This window comes from Malus domestica, chromosome 11 (genome assembly GCF_042453785.1).
Source record: "Malus domestica chromosome 11, GDT2T_hap1".
Lineage (NCBI taxonomy): Eukaryota > Viridiplantae > Streptophyta > Magnoliopsida > Rosales > Rosaceae > Malus > Malus domestica.
The window spans coordinates 28,532,863-28,547,367 of NC_091671.1; the positions used below are offsets into that span (position 1 = coordinate 28,532,863).

Consider the following 14,505-nt stretch of genomic DNA (forward strand, 5'->3'; position numbering starts at 1 on the left):
ACTTATTAAAAAAATGCTAGGGAGACTAAATCATGTAGAGCATATAATGTAGCGGTTGATGATTGGATTTTTTTCTTAATGATTTAAAGAAGGAGTCTAATTATCATTTGGTACTACGGTCTAGTGATATTCCTCTTAACTTGTAAATGAGAGGGTTTAGGTTCAATTCTAGTCAAAAGTGAATTTTGATTACATTATTGCTAGTACATTGTGAGGCTTAACACACTCTCATACCCCTTAGTGTAGATAATACCAAAAAAGAAAAAAAGAAAAAAGAAGTCTACCCATCAACTGTCACATCATGTAGTTTATGAAATATGGTTAAACTAAATGGCTCTCTAGCATCACTCTTACTTATTTGATTTGGTTTACCTTGTCAAATATGTTTGTATTTTATTCTCTATAAATGAGAGAGAGAGGAATAAAGTATTCGTTGCGTGGAATTTTGATACACTATTTGAGAGAGGATCCCGATGATTCTTCAATCACACTCGTTCATCATACATCGTGCGGTCAGTTTTCGTCAGGTACTTTTTATATTCAATTTTAAATAAAAAAATTTACAATAATTTCTGACCGCATGATGAGCGAATATGATTTGAGGATCCCTTGGATCCTCAAGATCCACACAAAGAGGATCCGACGAGGATCCTCACTCATACTATTTTAACTTTCTTGAATTTCAAAAATAAGTCAAATTTTCTGTTTTTTGTCATAATTGATATTAACTGCGATTATTGGTGTATTTGTAAAACTGATGACAACATTGGGTGGTGTATTTGTAAAACTGATGACAACATTGGGGGATTGTGTTAACGCCTTCACTTTCAAGAATCAAGATGTTACCGCTCAATATTACGATTTGATGATATTCTTCTTTGCTTAGAAGTGAGAGATCTTAAGTTCAAATCTTGTGGATGGAGAATTCAAAATCAAATTAGGTTTCCTATTATGTGACTTAGCCAAACTCCTCATCTCCTTAGTGTAAAAATATCGATGTACTGAAAAGAAAAAAGGAATCAGAATGTTTGCTATGCATCTGCTCATAACATTTATGTTTGAATGCTTTTTTCACACGACATTGCATTATTTGATCATAATATTTAAGAAAAACTAATATTTATGTTTTATATAAGTTGTTGTCATCTAACAACCCATCTCTGTTATTATGGTCCCGCTCAAATATAATCGTGTCATCAATAAATAAATAAATTACAACTTGAGGGCCAATACTCAATAGTGGGATTAAGTGAGATCAATAAATAAATAAACAAATTACAACTTGAAGGTTAATACTCAAAGTGGGAGATCCTTACCTGGCTGGGCAAAAAGATAGAATGTGAAACGGGAGGAGAATTTTCATTGTGATCAGAATAAGAGTAATATATCACGTATTTTTATATAAATGATGAAAATTTTTAATATTTAAATTATTAACTTTTTAACATACATATTTCATCATTTCTACAGCGACAAGCGATGTACCATTATGTGTTCCGATCACATTGAAAAATCTCTCGTGTTTGATTGGATGGGCCTCGCCACACTGACAAGGAATATAAACAAAAGGGTAATGCTAGGTAGATTAAATTTGCAAATTAAATGATGTGTCACCAATAAGAAATAAGCACGTTAATCAATACTTAAGTAATAATTCAATCATTAATTTTTATGTCATTTAATTTACAATATTTAATATTTAATCTATAGATTTAGCCTCTAGTATTACCTTACACAAAACGTTACAACGTCAGGCCGGCAGATCTTCACAGCTGGATCAGTTTGTTTTTAGTGGCTGCTAAACTCTGGTCCTTATCGTTGTTAAATTTTATCACTAAAATATTTGAATTTTAATATATATTTGAGTTATTTTATTTTATTTTTTTATTTTTTTATTTTTTTTCATTTGAATGTTTCTTTCTTTACGACAATTCTGAGGTTGTATGAAGAACTGTTCAACTGTTAAAAAAAAAAAAAGGAACTGTTCAAGATGGTCCTTTTCCTGGTTCCAAAAATACACTTCTTGTCTTTTTACTTAAAATATGGCCTACGGATCGACCAATTGTTTCCCAGTTGGTTAAAATTATGGGGAATACCGTTTACATTTTTCATTGTGAAGTTCATCCGTGGACTTTGTATAAGCAGGTAGCTCAATGGTTTTATATTGTTCATTCCAACGGCATTAGCTTGAAAGGTACAAGGGACGACTTGTGGCCAATTGTTATACTCATACATATGACGTTGATTATACAGAAACATTTGCTCCGGTAGCAAAGATCAATACAGTTAGAGTGTTGCTTTCTTTGGCAGCTAATTTAGATTGGCCAATACAACAATTTGATGTGAAAAATGCTTTTTTACACGGGAATCTTACAGAAGAGGTGTACATGAATATCCCGCCAGGGTATACATCAGTATCAAAACGAGGAGTAGTATGCAAATTGAATAAGGCATTGTATGGACTGAAACAATCACCTAGTGTGTGGTTTGGGAGGTTTAGAATGGCCATGATAAAATATGGGTTTAGGCAGAGCAATTCCGACCATGCACTATCAAACGTCAAATGAGTAGTTAACAACACTCATTATTTATGTGCATAATATGTTTGTTACAGGCAATGATAAGGAAGAAATCTTGAAGTTAAAAGATTACTTTGCAACCGAGATGAAGGATCTTGGTGGGCTTAAGTATTTTTTGGGTTTGGAAGTGGCTCGGCCAAAACAGAGCATATTTCTATCTCAAATGAAATATATTTTGGATTTGTTGACAGAAATCGAAATGCTTGATTGTAAACTGGTTGACACTCCTATCATTCAAAACCATCATCTTGCCGTGTTCCCTGACCAAATTTCTACTAACAAAGACTAATAAGAGGTTGGTTGGGTGATCATTTTGCCTATCTCACACTAGACACGACATTGTGTATGCAGTGAGTGTTGTAAGCCAGTTTGTGCACTCTCTGAGGGAAGCCTATGACACACCCTGACTGGAATGAAGGCGTGTTGGCCTTCACGTGAAGGTGATGTAACCAAAAGTGCAAGTGACAAAATAAAATTGTGAATAAATTAAAACCGAAACTAGAAATTAATTAACTAATAAAATGAGTGCGCAGTAGTGGTTACAATCCATAAACTACTAATATTCATAGCATAGATAACAAAGGGTAAAGCAGTCGAACGAGAGAAGTACTTATTACACAACTAGAGATAAGTTCCTACATTAAGATGGAGATATGTCAGAATCCACCAGCTATTCCTCGTACGCCAAGAGATAAATCAACTAACTAGGACGTGGAGGGGCGAAAAATAGAAGGGTGAGTGGGCACAAAAATAAAGGTTTATAAAATCCTTTTATTTTACAAATATACTAACCCCTCGTTGTAAAACAAGTATAGTTTCTAGAAAATCATACTACGTATAAATATGAAGCCAAATGCATGCCAGCAATAAATTCATACAGATGCCACAACATAATATATCAACGACAATATGAATATAATCAGGTGCTCAACAAGCTATACTAGCAAGGAATCGGAGTCACCTAATGCGACCTATACGACAAGCTAGCACCTACTTGGATCCAATGTGAGTGTGCTATGAGGGAGGTGAACATACACGTGACGGACTAGCCTGGCTTTGGGCTGAGCACTAACACCTGAGTGTAGCAATGATGAGCTGACTATATGAATATGAGTATGCCAAACAATTCAATCATTCCAACAATACAATAAACTCACCTGGACTTACCTGCACGTCTCGTAGAATGATTTAGCATTTCGCAATAATGTAGTATTTATGAGCAAGTAAAATGCATATGAATATGCCATTATCAAATATATAAATCTCAATCACATAACAACATTTTTAAAATTATATAACTCATGGCATAATATGCATAACATAGTTTAAAAGCATTTGTGGAAACTATAAAGTGTGTATATATACGAAAACAAAATGCCCACTCCCTGGTATGTCGTAGGGTCGTAGCCCCCTAGCCTCGCTTGTCCACTTACGTCCTTAGGGTAAGTTTCCCCTATATGTGAAACAACTACTGATAAGTAATTAATTGGACATATACGGAAAAACTAGGAAAAATTTCCCATAATTTGCTCAAACAGAAGGTTTGAATATACCAAAATGTTCTACTCGAAGTCACTGACCTGCATGTAAAACCCACTCGTCGATCGGAGGCCGGACGCGCCCTCACGCGCCGTCCAACCCACTGCCATACGCACGGCCACGCGCTTGCACACGTCTGACAGAAACCTAACAGCAGTTAGGAATATTCTGTTAAAGTGACGGAATATTCCGTTAAAAGTTAACGACGTTACTTGACGCCATTAGAATATTCCGTCAACTTTGAATGAATATTCCTTGTCTTCTTCGGTGAGCCTCGCTGTCCGCCGCCGTTTGGTTTCACCGAAAACTGGGAAAATTGCTAGTTTCCGAAAATTTTCAAAACTTCATACATTCTTCATTTCTCAACCATTTTCGACGCATTTTATATGGAAATGAAGGGAATGAATAGGAGAACAAGTTTGTACATTCAGAAAGTCCAAAAAGTGGACGAAAATTGTCTGAAATTAGCTTGAAGCTCTTAGACCTTATTTCAACTCCTTGAAACTGTGGGTTCTCACCTTAACTTCACTCCAAACTTAATCTAGGGTCTCCCTGGAGTTGTGTGGAAGCTTCCCCGACCTTCAAAACCTTGGGATGCGGTCAAGATCACGTTGATGTAGAACTCACCGAGTCGGAGCTTCCGAGTTGCTCAGCGTTGACCACTCAAAATTCAACCAACGCGTGATCTAAAGGTATGGTTGAGTTCAGTATAAAAATGAGGAGTAGTATGCAAATTGAACAAGGCATTGTATGGACTGAAACAATCATCTCGGGCGTGGTTTGGGAGGTTTCGAACGGCCATGACAAAGTATGGGTTCAGGCAAAGCAATTCCGACCATGCACTATCAAACGTCGAATGAGTAGTTAACAACACTCATTATTTATGTGGATAATATGTTTGTTACAGGCAGTGAAAAGAAAGAAATCTTGAAGTTAAAAGATTACTTGGCAACCGAGATGGAGATGAAGGATCTTGGTGGGTTTAAGTATTTTTTGGGTATGGAAGTGGCTCGGCCGAAACAGAACATATTTCTATCTCAAAGGAAATATGTTTTGGATTTGTTAACAGAAGTTGAAATGCTTGATTGTAAACTGGTTGACACTCCTATCATTCCAAACCATCATCTTGTCGTGTACCCTGACCAAATTTCAACTAACAAAGACCACTATTAGAGGTTGGTTGGGTGATCATTCTACCTATCTCACACTAGACACGACATTGTGTATGCAGTGAGTGTTGTAAGCCAGTTTATGCACTCTCTGAGGGAAGCCCACATGGGTGCGGTTGAACGAATCCTTTGCTAACTGAAGTCCACACCAGGTGGAGGCATCATGTTTTCGAAGAATTGACATTTTCAAGTGGACGGTTATACTGATGGGGATTGGGCGGGAAATATTATGGTCTACTTTGGAGTACTTTACATTATCAGAGGCAATTTAGTGACTTGACAGAGTAGGAAGCAGAAAGTGGTTGCTTTGTCAAGTGCAGAAGCAGAATATAGAGGTACGGCGAAAGGAGTATGTGAATTATTATTATGGCTTTGGCGGTTATTTATAGAACTTGGGTACCCACCCTGCATCAAATCTATTATGTGACAATAAAGCGGCCATTGATATTTTGAATAATCCAGTTCAACATGATTGGGCTAAACATGTGGAAGTGGATAGACATTTTCTTAAGGAGAAGTTAGATGCAAATATTATTCAATTTCCTTTTGTAAAATTTGAAGATTAGTTGGTAGACATCCTGACAAAAGCCATTGCAAGTCAAGTCTTCTACTACTCACTTGACAAGTTGGGCATGAATGACATTTACGCACCAACTTGAGGGGGACTGTGGAGTGCGTTGACTTTTGTGTGTATTTAGGGGGATTTATTTCCCGTTTGAAGCCGTAGGGTGAATATTATTGTATACTCATACCTTGTAATTCAAGTCTGTACCATATATATCTGCCTTCCTTGTGAGAAGAATAATATCAAGAATTGAAAGCCCAATAAGGCCTGAATTAGCAAAGGGATGGATCGAACTCGAGCCACTGATCATGTGTTTCCCCTGCATGTGTTGATCCCTTTCTTTGTTATTGCAGTAGAGGCAAGCATTCAGGAATGTAAGTTTTATCCAACTGCTACGTCCTTTATGTAACTGCTTCTTCTCCATTAAATGGGCATAACTCGTTAGCGGCATTCAAAAGTTTGGATCATAGTTAGACTTGTAAAGTAGTTCATAACCATTCCCTCTGTGATGATTATGGACTTATCAATATGACAGTGAAGTAGTACGGTATAATAGATTGATAGATCCATGGATGGCGGTTCAAGCATTGAACTGTGTTAAATTCTATGCAGATGTCCCTATGAAGATTCTCATGGATGAGTGGAACATAAGACCAACCAGTTGGGTGGGTTCAGATCCTTGTGGTAATGGCAGCTGGGAAGGTGTTACGTGCACAAATTCGCATGTAACCTCCATGTAAGTTTTTGCCTCTTTCCACCATTTTCATTGCTCCTGGATGTTGCTTAATTTTCTTCCATTTTCGGATACCAATGGCTTCTTTAATTTCAGAGCATTGGCAGATATGGCTTTGACAGGTTCGGTTCCCAGCGATATCGAGCTGTTATCTGAGCTTGAGGTTCTGTACGTCTTCAATCTGATTCTCCGCATTGCGTTTTACATAATTATGATACTTCACTTGCAACTAATATGTGAACCAAAAAATCCAGGATTTTTCTTTCAAAGCATTTTAATCGTTATTGAAATTACTTCAGCTTTCACTTCATTATTTGATTCATTTCTTGGTTAATAGATTTCTCATTAGTCTTTTGTAACTCTTTTCTCACCCTTTTTTCATATAGGAATCTGTCTTTTAACAGGGGCCTGAAAGGACTGCTTCCGGCATCAATTGGAAAGTTGACCAAACTAGTATACTTGTAAAAAAGAATTACCGGTTTCCTCACTTTCGTAATTTTCGGTATGTGATTATTCATCCACCTAACTACCTTGTTGCTTTCTTCTTTACATGTCAGAAACCTGGTTGGTTGCAGTTTCTTCGGTCCAATTCCAGACACTATGGGATCTCTAAAGCAGCTTTCTTATCTGTAAGCCTTCCTCTCCCTCTCGCCCTTGATCATTCCAAACAAGGCGTTTAAACAGGCCAATATGCTATAACATGGCAACTCTTCATTAATATCCTGCTGCAGATCTTTGAAAAACAATAGCTTCAGTGGCCGGATTCCACCTTCCATTGGTAATATGACCAATCTTTCCTTTCTGGACCTTTCTGACAACCAACTTCAGGGACCAATCCCAGTATCTAACAGGACTGCACCCGGTCTTGATATGTTACATAGGGCAAGGCACTTGTATGTCAATTCTAGTTAACCCTGGGCTGACTAATCTTTTGCCTCCCTTTGGTTTATGCCCCTCTGATTCTTTTATACACTTCAAATACAGTCATTTTCAAAATAATCAGCTCTCTGGTACAATTCCTCCTCGACTTTTCAGTTCACAGATGGCTCTGTTACATGTGTAAGTTTCCTTCACCTGAAAATCTCAGTTGGTAAGAGAAACACATTACCTTAGCTGCTTCGAGTACTTTTTTCTGTGCAGGGTTTTTGACCGAAATAATCTAACTGGAGTCATACCTTCCACACTCGGACAAGTGCAGACACTGCAGGCAGTGTAAGTGTCTATTTCATATTCACAAGAGATTTATACCAAGATATTTCTAAGTTGTGGCTTGTACTAGTTGTACTGAATATCTTGTTCTGGTACAGAATCCTTGATAGGAATTCCTTACATGGGTCCGTTCCCTCAAGCCTCAACAATCTAACAAAATTGACCGAACTGTAAGAAAACGGCTTACCAGACAAAGAATTTGCACTTTTGAACATGTTGTTTGGATTTCACTTTACTAAAGAGAGACTAATGGTAATATGTTTTCAGGCACTTGTCCAACAATCAGCTGACTGGCACCATGCCAAACCTTACTAGCTTGAATGGCCTGAAGTATGTGTAAGTGCAACATTACTGATTTTTTCAAGTTCGATCTAAAAGATGTTACGCTTTATGAATTTCATCACTTTTTCCCATGACTAAAAATGGTAACAATCATATATATTCCATATCATTGATCTGCAGGGATATGAGCAATAATACCTTTGATGCAACAGATGTTCCTACTTGGTTTTTGACATTGCAGAATTTGACAACATTGTATGTCTCATTCCTCCTCAATATACCACGTGTGTGTGTGTTTGAGTGTATCTGGATGCAGTTTGAGTTCGAGTATATGTTATTCCATTTGAAATATCACAGTAAATGCTCCGAATTAATGTACCTGTCAATCCTGTATGGCAGAATGATGGAGAACACGGGACTTCAGGGAGAAGTTCCTCCGGCCTTATTCAGCCTTTCCAGTTTGGAGACGGTGTGAGTATCATACTGATCTCTAATAACACCTAGCTTAAGTGTAAAGTGGTTGTAAAGTGATTATCAATCTAACCTGTGTGCTATTGCAGGTTACTGAGGAACAACAAGATCAATGGTTTATTGGATCTTGAAACCATTTCTAGCAACCGTTTGCAGCTAATTGATCTGGAGAAGAACTTCATTACCGACCTTACACGAAGTGATGGAGGATCCAACTATACATTGATGTAAGCTATAGTTCTCGTACATTGAATATCAATGTCCAATTGTTTGTCAAACTGTCATGATTAATGGTCCGTTATCTTTTGCAGCCTCGTTGATAATCCAATTTGTGAGGGAACAAACATGGCAAATAACTACTGCACTGTTTCTCCAACCAGTTCCCCAATTTCGCCGCCACCAAGTAACTGTACGCAAGTTGCTTGTAGTCCAGGGCAGGTTTCTTCCCCCAACTGTAAATGTGCATATCCCTACACAGGAACTCTAGACTTCATATTTGTTTCTTTCTCCAACTTGGGAAACTTCATTTATTTCACAGCTCTTCAGGATCATCTCCTAAAAACCCTTCAGTCCTATAACCTTCCAGTGGATTCAGTTGCTCTTATTAATCCTTCCTGGGACTCCTCTTTTCACCTTAAACTCTACATACTAATCTTCCCGGCTGGCCAAGACCACTTCAACAAAACTGGATCTTCAGCCATTGCGTCCATGATTAGCAACCAGACTCTGGCGGGTGCGCGTCCAAGTTTTTATGGACCCTTCTCTTGTGTTTTCCCTTATGACAACCCGAATTCAGGAGGTAAGTCTGAAAGTGACTCTGAACTTAGAAATACTAGTTGCACTTCTGCTTTAAAAGTTGACAATGTTAACTCGATCTGATAACTGACGACATATCTCTCTTTTCATTTCTCATGATTTCGAGGTGTGCTGCAGGATCAAGCAAGGGCTTGATAATTGGTGCAGCAGTTGGTGGTTCCACACTTGTGTTATTGTTAGCCCTTCTAGGGTTTTATGCTCTCCACCAAAAGAGACAAGCAGATGATCCATGGAGAAGGTCAATCCTTTTGGTAAGATGTTGTTCATCGATAACTCAAAAGGCGGTAGAGAAAAAATTATAACAGACTCAACACATTATTCTTCATCATAAGGCAGTAAGCTTAGTTATTGTTTTTCTGTCTACGAATTCTGCAGACCAGGACTTATAGCAGTGCTAATTCTCCGGACCTAAAAGGAGCACGGTTGTTCTCTTTTGAAGAGCTTAGGAAATACAGCAACGGTTTTTCAGACGCTAATGATGTTGGATCTGGTGGTTATGGAAAGGTTAACTCCTAAACCCTACACAGTTACAAAATGTGACTTACAAAAATACTGCTAGATGGTGACAATATGACATCATTCGGTAACATTTTATAGGTGTATCGAGGAGTTCTTCCTACGGGCCAAATGGTTGCAATTAAAAGATCTAAAAGGGAATCTATGCAGGGAGGGCCTGAGTTTAAAGCTGAGGTTGAGCTTCTATCAAGAGTACATCATAAGAATCTTGTCAGCCTTGTTGGTTTTTGTTTGGAGCAAGGTGAACAAATCTTGGTATATGAGTATGTTCCGAATGGCGATTTATTTGGAATTCTTTCAGGTATTCAATTCATTTCTTCATCTTCAAATCTAAATAGGACCTTGAAGCTCCAATTGTTTCGTTCAATTTTTTCTCGTGTGAGAATGATCGATTAGAGAATTGTGAATGCAGGGAAGTTTGGAATCAGGCTGAACTGGATGAGGAGACTTAAAGTAATTCTTGGTGCAGCAAGAGGTCTGGCTTATCTTCATGAACACGCAAACCCTCCCATTATACACCGCGACATTAAATCAAGCAACATATTGCTCGATAAAGATTTAACAGCAAAAGTTGCTGATTTCGGTCTCTCCAAGTCTATGTCTGACAGTGAAACAGATCACATAAGTACTCAAGTTAAGGGGACAATGGTAAGTTAAAGAACTTATCAACTCCTCGAGTACAAGTATTGCATCTTTGTACAAAATATCACGGTATCATCCTAACTGAGGTCGATTATCTCTGCTGGTGTAGGGCTACTTGGATCCCGAGTATTACATGACTCAACAGTTGACAGAGAAAAGTGACGTTTATAGCTTCGGCGTGGTAATGTTGGAGCTGATAACTGCTAGAAGGCCAATAGAGCAAGGGAAGTATATAGTGAGAGTGGTGCAGATGGCAATGGATAAGACAAAATCTCTGTACAACCTTCATCAAGTTCTTGACCCGGCTATGGGTTCGGGAACAGATCTGAAAGGTTTGGAAATTTTTGTTGATTTGGCGATGCTGTGCGTAGAAGAGCAGCAGGATAAACGCCCTAGAATGGGGGAAGTGGTGAAAGAGATCGAGAACATAATGCAGCTAGCTGGTTTGAACACTGGTGATCAATCAGCGTCCAGTTCACCAAGTTATGACTACACAAGTGCCGATGATTTGCTGCCGTCCTCAAGGCAGTCAAGTTCTTGATTATAGTCCGAGATTACATATCGGTTTATGTTACCGCCCTCTTGCAAACGTTGGTAAATCATTTCATGTTTCAGCTCTCTTGTAGACGTGGGTTAGGTCAGTTAATCAATGCAATGTGCTCGCCCTCTTGCACACGAGTTCAAATCCCCATTCCTGTAAATTAGTTTAGTTTAGAGTAGAATAATTACATTGTCATCTTATTTTCCAAATCTCTCTACACCCTCGAAGAAAAAGAACCAGGTTTAAACTTCACACTAGATGAAGGGTCACATGGTGATTGCGCAGCTTGACTCGTATTTGCCGCTGAACCGACTGCCAATGTCGACTCTTACTTGCGAAATCCGCATTCAACTACGACTGAGGAAAATAGAAATCTAAAATTCAGGCAGTGAACAATATTTCCGCAGGCAAGTGTGATTAAGTTACAACAGATTTTGAGACCATTGCTTGAATGGAAAGGGCATTCTACAGACAACCACTTCAACTGCAAATCTCATTAACACAATTTTCCGCTTGCACTTTCCAATTCGTTGTCATGCCTTCCTTTCTCGCTAAGAGGTAAGTTGTAAAACTCTGACAAATAAACCAAAGCCTCTGAGTTGCTATCACAAACCTTCCAAAGTGATGCAAGCTCTCCCTTGGAGAGGGTGCCCCAGTCCTCACAATCATCAAGGAAGTTCAGTAGCTTTGAATAGAATGAGTCGTAGTTCATCAACAACAACGGAACTGGAAGCTTTGACCCAATTCGTTCCAGTTGAATCAGTGCTAATATCTCAAAAACTTCATCGAGAGTACCAATCCCACCAGGGAGAGCAACAACAGCAGTCCGTTCGGAACTACTGCTTCTAACTACAGCATCTACCAAACCATGCTTCCTAGCAGAGAAAAACCTGCAAGTATGAAGCAGTTATACAATTTGGTAGCAGTTCTAAAATGCACTTATGAACTTTCTAACAAATAATTATATCTTTCCTGCATGTGAGATACACTTCTGATGGTAGGTAGGGATGATAATTTGATGCTGTCCATTCACCAGCTTCTTTACCAATCTTAAATCCACCAACCGATTTTCCTGCTCGCAAAGCACCTTTAGTAGCAGCATCCATTAGTCCTGGACCAGCCCCAGTCCATGAAGTACATCCCAAAAGATTTGCAATCTGCTCAGAAGATGTGGGGAAATACAAATTTAATGAAGTAGAATACCGAGCATATTAAATTCCATAATGCATTTGATGTTTTAAAGCTCAGGTTCCTGTCCTGCAATCTCGTTGCCTTTAAATTGATGCTCGTAAAAACTTTTTACATGAAGGGGTGATTTGTAGGGAAATAGAGGTAGGAAAAAGTGACTCACCTCTGTGCTTAACTCTAGCGTTTTCGAATAATGTGAATGATCAGGTCCCATCCTTGAAGAACCCAAATACACGACTCCTCTCCCAAGTCTGTGTATCAGTTCATAACATCGTTGTATCTCTTTCCTGACCTTTCAACGATAAACAAATATTAGGAAATAAGCTCTTAAAGGCTTCAATTCAGCCTGTCAATTAAGCTTAAACCAGCAACTATTCTATTTAAACAAGCAATAACAGTAAAGAGCAAGACAACTGGGATAAGATATCGTCTGTTAACAAAAGAACGGCTTCACACGCTATGCTAAAATTTGTTAAATAAAAGATCAATTTGCAATGACACATTCCTCTCCCAAGTGTATCAGTAAATAAAAAGCATTGCAATGTATTCCCAGTCAGAAGATAAAGCTAATAACCCAGTAATGATTCGGTTGAAACAAAGTATTCATAATTTCATAGTAAGCAATACTCCTGGAACACAGATAATGCCTGCCTGCACAAAACTAGTAGTAAAAGCAGGGCAACGTTTTCGGATATGCAGTATTAAAACAAATTATACAAAAGATCAAATTCTCAGCAGACTTAGTTGAGAATTTGAGTGACAAAATAACTTAGTAACAACAGAATCGTTGCCAATGTTGTCGGATACACTCAAGAGCTCAGTTCAAACTGTATCGAATTCCCTGGTGTAATCTATATCTAGAAAAAACATTCGACCAAAAGGATTCCTTACTAATGGGATTCGTGGAAACTCACTGCAATTTACAATTCCACTATTTTACTCCTATCTACTACGGTTTAATGGTATTCATCTTCACTTGTACATAAGAGGTTTTAAATTTGATTCTCATCAAAAACGAATTTGAACGACATTATTGATAACTCATTGTGAGGTTTAGTCCACCCCTCCTCTTAGTTAGATAATATCGTTTGTTTAAAAAGAACAAGTAAAAAAAAAAAAAAACCTTCAAATTTCCTTATAAAATGCTTATCAAGATTAGTCCAAAAAAAATCTACAAACACACACAATTTACTACTGTTGTCTAATTCATAATCCGGAAGGAAAAAATCGAACAAATATTAGTACAAATTAGCAACATACCTCATTTGGGCTTGTTCTCTCATCAAAGTCAAGTAATTCAGACTTGCTCGACTTGATTCTTCCATGGTAGGACCTCGACCTTGAGAGCTCGAAACTAATGGTGGGTCTCTCTCTTTCCCTGAAAGATTGAATCTTCAAAGTCCCTTCGTAAGAATTTCTTACTAAAATATGAGAGCCCACTGATCCCAGCACCGAAAACCCCATTATCAAATCTTCCAAATGCTTTGAAGAATGATTTGATGGATGATATTTGGATGGATTCAATGTGGGTTATGTATTGTTTACTCAAATTATCAGTATTTCAACACAGAAAATTGGTAGAAACTAGAAAGAGAATGCAAAAACAAAACAGAAGAAGGAAACGCAGATGTTTATGCTTTCACAATCTGCATATGTGTATGTGGAACCTTTCGAGAGGGAAGGGGAATAGGGTTCTACTTCCAACAGTCCAACTCGCTTCGATATATACAAGCAAGCAAGTTGGGATTTGTTTAATATAAATGTAGAATATGAAAAACTAGAGTAGGGATGATGGGAAAAATGTAAAAGGAATTTAAAAAAAAAAACAAAAACAAAACAAAAGAGAAATTTTATTTGGGCTCAAAATTTTGTATCGTAAATTCAACTTTGTTGTAAATGGAGATATGAATGCATAGAGTAATAGACGACTAAATATGACCATTGCCTTATAATGTTGTCAAAAAAAATGTATTTTTGTAAAAGTGATTTTAATAAGATGTTTTTTTAAAAGCACCGTAATCCCAAACCAACCTTCAATCAATCAATGAAAGACTAAACCTAATGTAAAGTGTTGTTTCAAAATAAAATAAAATAATAATAATGTAAAGCGGGTTTGAGCTCTTCGGGTCCATCAAAGATCTAAACATGACTTCAACCCAAACTGAATCTGGACCGGGAGGTACAGATTCTTGGAAAAGCCCGATCCAAAGTCGCCCAAAGTAAAGAAATAGTTTGGGCCCGGTAATACCACCAGA

General features: G+C 37.8%; 2 protein-coding genes across 4 annotated transcripts; one reads left to right on the forward strand and one right to left on the reverse strand.

The window, feature by feature from the left end:
• Positions 1-6,009: 6,009 nt before the first annotated feature.
• Positions 6,010-11,271, forward strand: LOC103430098 (leucine-rich repeat receptor protein kinase HPCA1-like). Of its 3 annotated transcripts, none has more exons than XM_029088862.2 (19): positions 6,010-6,226; positions 6,465-6,588; positions 6,682-6,753; positions 6,972-7,046; positions 7,143-7,214; positions 7,317-7,478; positions 7,570-7,644; positions 7,726-7,797; positions 7,893-7,964; positions 8,062-8,124; positions 8,257-8,331; positions 8,476-8,547; positions 8,637-8,774; positions 8,859-9,346; positions 9,481-9,614; positions 9,739-9,867; positions 9,961-10,180; positions 10,292-10,527; positions 10,631-11,271. In XM_029088862.2, exons 1-19 carry the CDS (start codon positions 6,136-6,138, stop codon positions 11,060-11,062), a joined length of 2,802 nt encoding a protein of 933 aa, XP_028944695.1. In that variant the 5' UTR covers positions 6,010-6,135; the 3' UTR covers positions 11,063-11,271. The 3 variants fall into 3 exon arrangements, with proteins under 3 accessions (XP_028944695.1, XP_008366451.2, XP_028944696.1); XM_008368229.4 differs by having other exon boundaries at positions 6,011-6,226; positions 8,062-8,130; XM_029088863.2 differs by lacking the exon at positions 6,010-6,226 and having other exon boundaries at positions 6,516-6,588; positions 6,682-6,748; positions 8,062-8,130.
• A 149-nt stretch (positions 11,272-11,420) lies between these two features.
• On the reverse strand, positions 11,421-14,008 carry LOC103430070 (probable cytokinin riboside 5'-monophosphate phosphoribohydrolase LOGL10). The gene is made up of 4 exons (XM_070808726.1): positions 13,511-14,008; positions 12,414-12,542; positions 12,034-12,219; positions 11,421-11,951 (listed from the first exon to the last, which is right to left on the reverse strand). The coding sequence occupies exons 1-4, from the start codon at positions 13,712-13,714 to the stop codon at positions 11,559-11,561; spliced, it is 912 nt and encodes a 303-aa protein (XP_070664827.1). The 5' UTR covers positions 13,715-14,008; the 3' UTR covers positions 11,421-11,558.
• Positions 14,009-14,505: the final 497 nt, after the last annotated feature.

Bases quoted from the DNA above. Each gene is read 5' to 3' on its own strand.
- LOC103430070 (XM_070808726.1), bottom strand. From the start codon at position 13,714: ATGGGGTTTTCGGTGCTGGGATCAGTGGGCTCTCATATTTTAGTAAGA. The intron at 12,220-12,413 runs GTGAGTCACTTT...TCTTCTGAGCAG, and splicing joins CGCTAGAGTTAAGCACAGAG to ATTGCAAATCTTTTGGGATG. The intron at 11,952-12,033 runs AAAGATATAATT...CATACTTGCAGG, and splicing joins AAGTGTATCTCACATGCAGG to TTTTTCTCTGCTAGGAAGCA.
- LOC103430098 (XM_008368229.4), top strand. From the start codon at position 6,136: ATGGATCGAACTCGAGCCACTGATCATGTGTTTCCCCTGCATGTGTTG. The intron at 8,332-8,475 runs GTATGTCTCATT...CCTGTATGGCAG, and splicing joins TTGCAGAATTTGACAACATT to AATGATGGAGAACACGGGAC. The intron at 9,615-9,738 runs GTAAGATGTTGT...CGAATTCTGCAG, and splicing joins GGAGAAGGTCAATCCTTTTG to ACCAGGACTTATAGCAGTGC.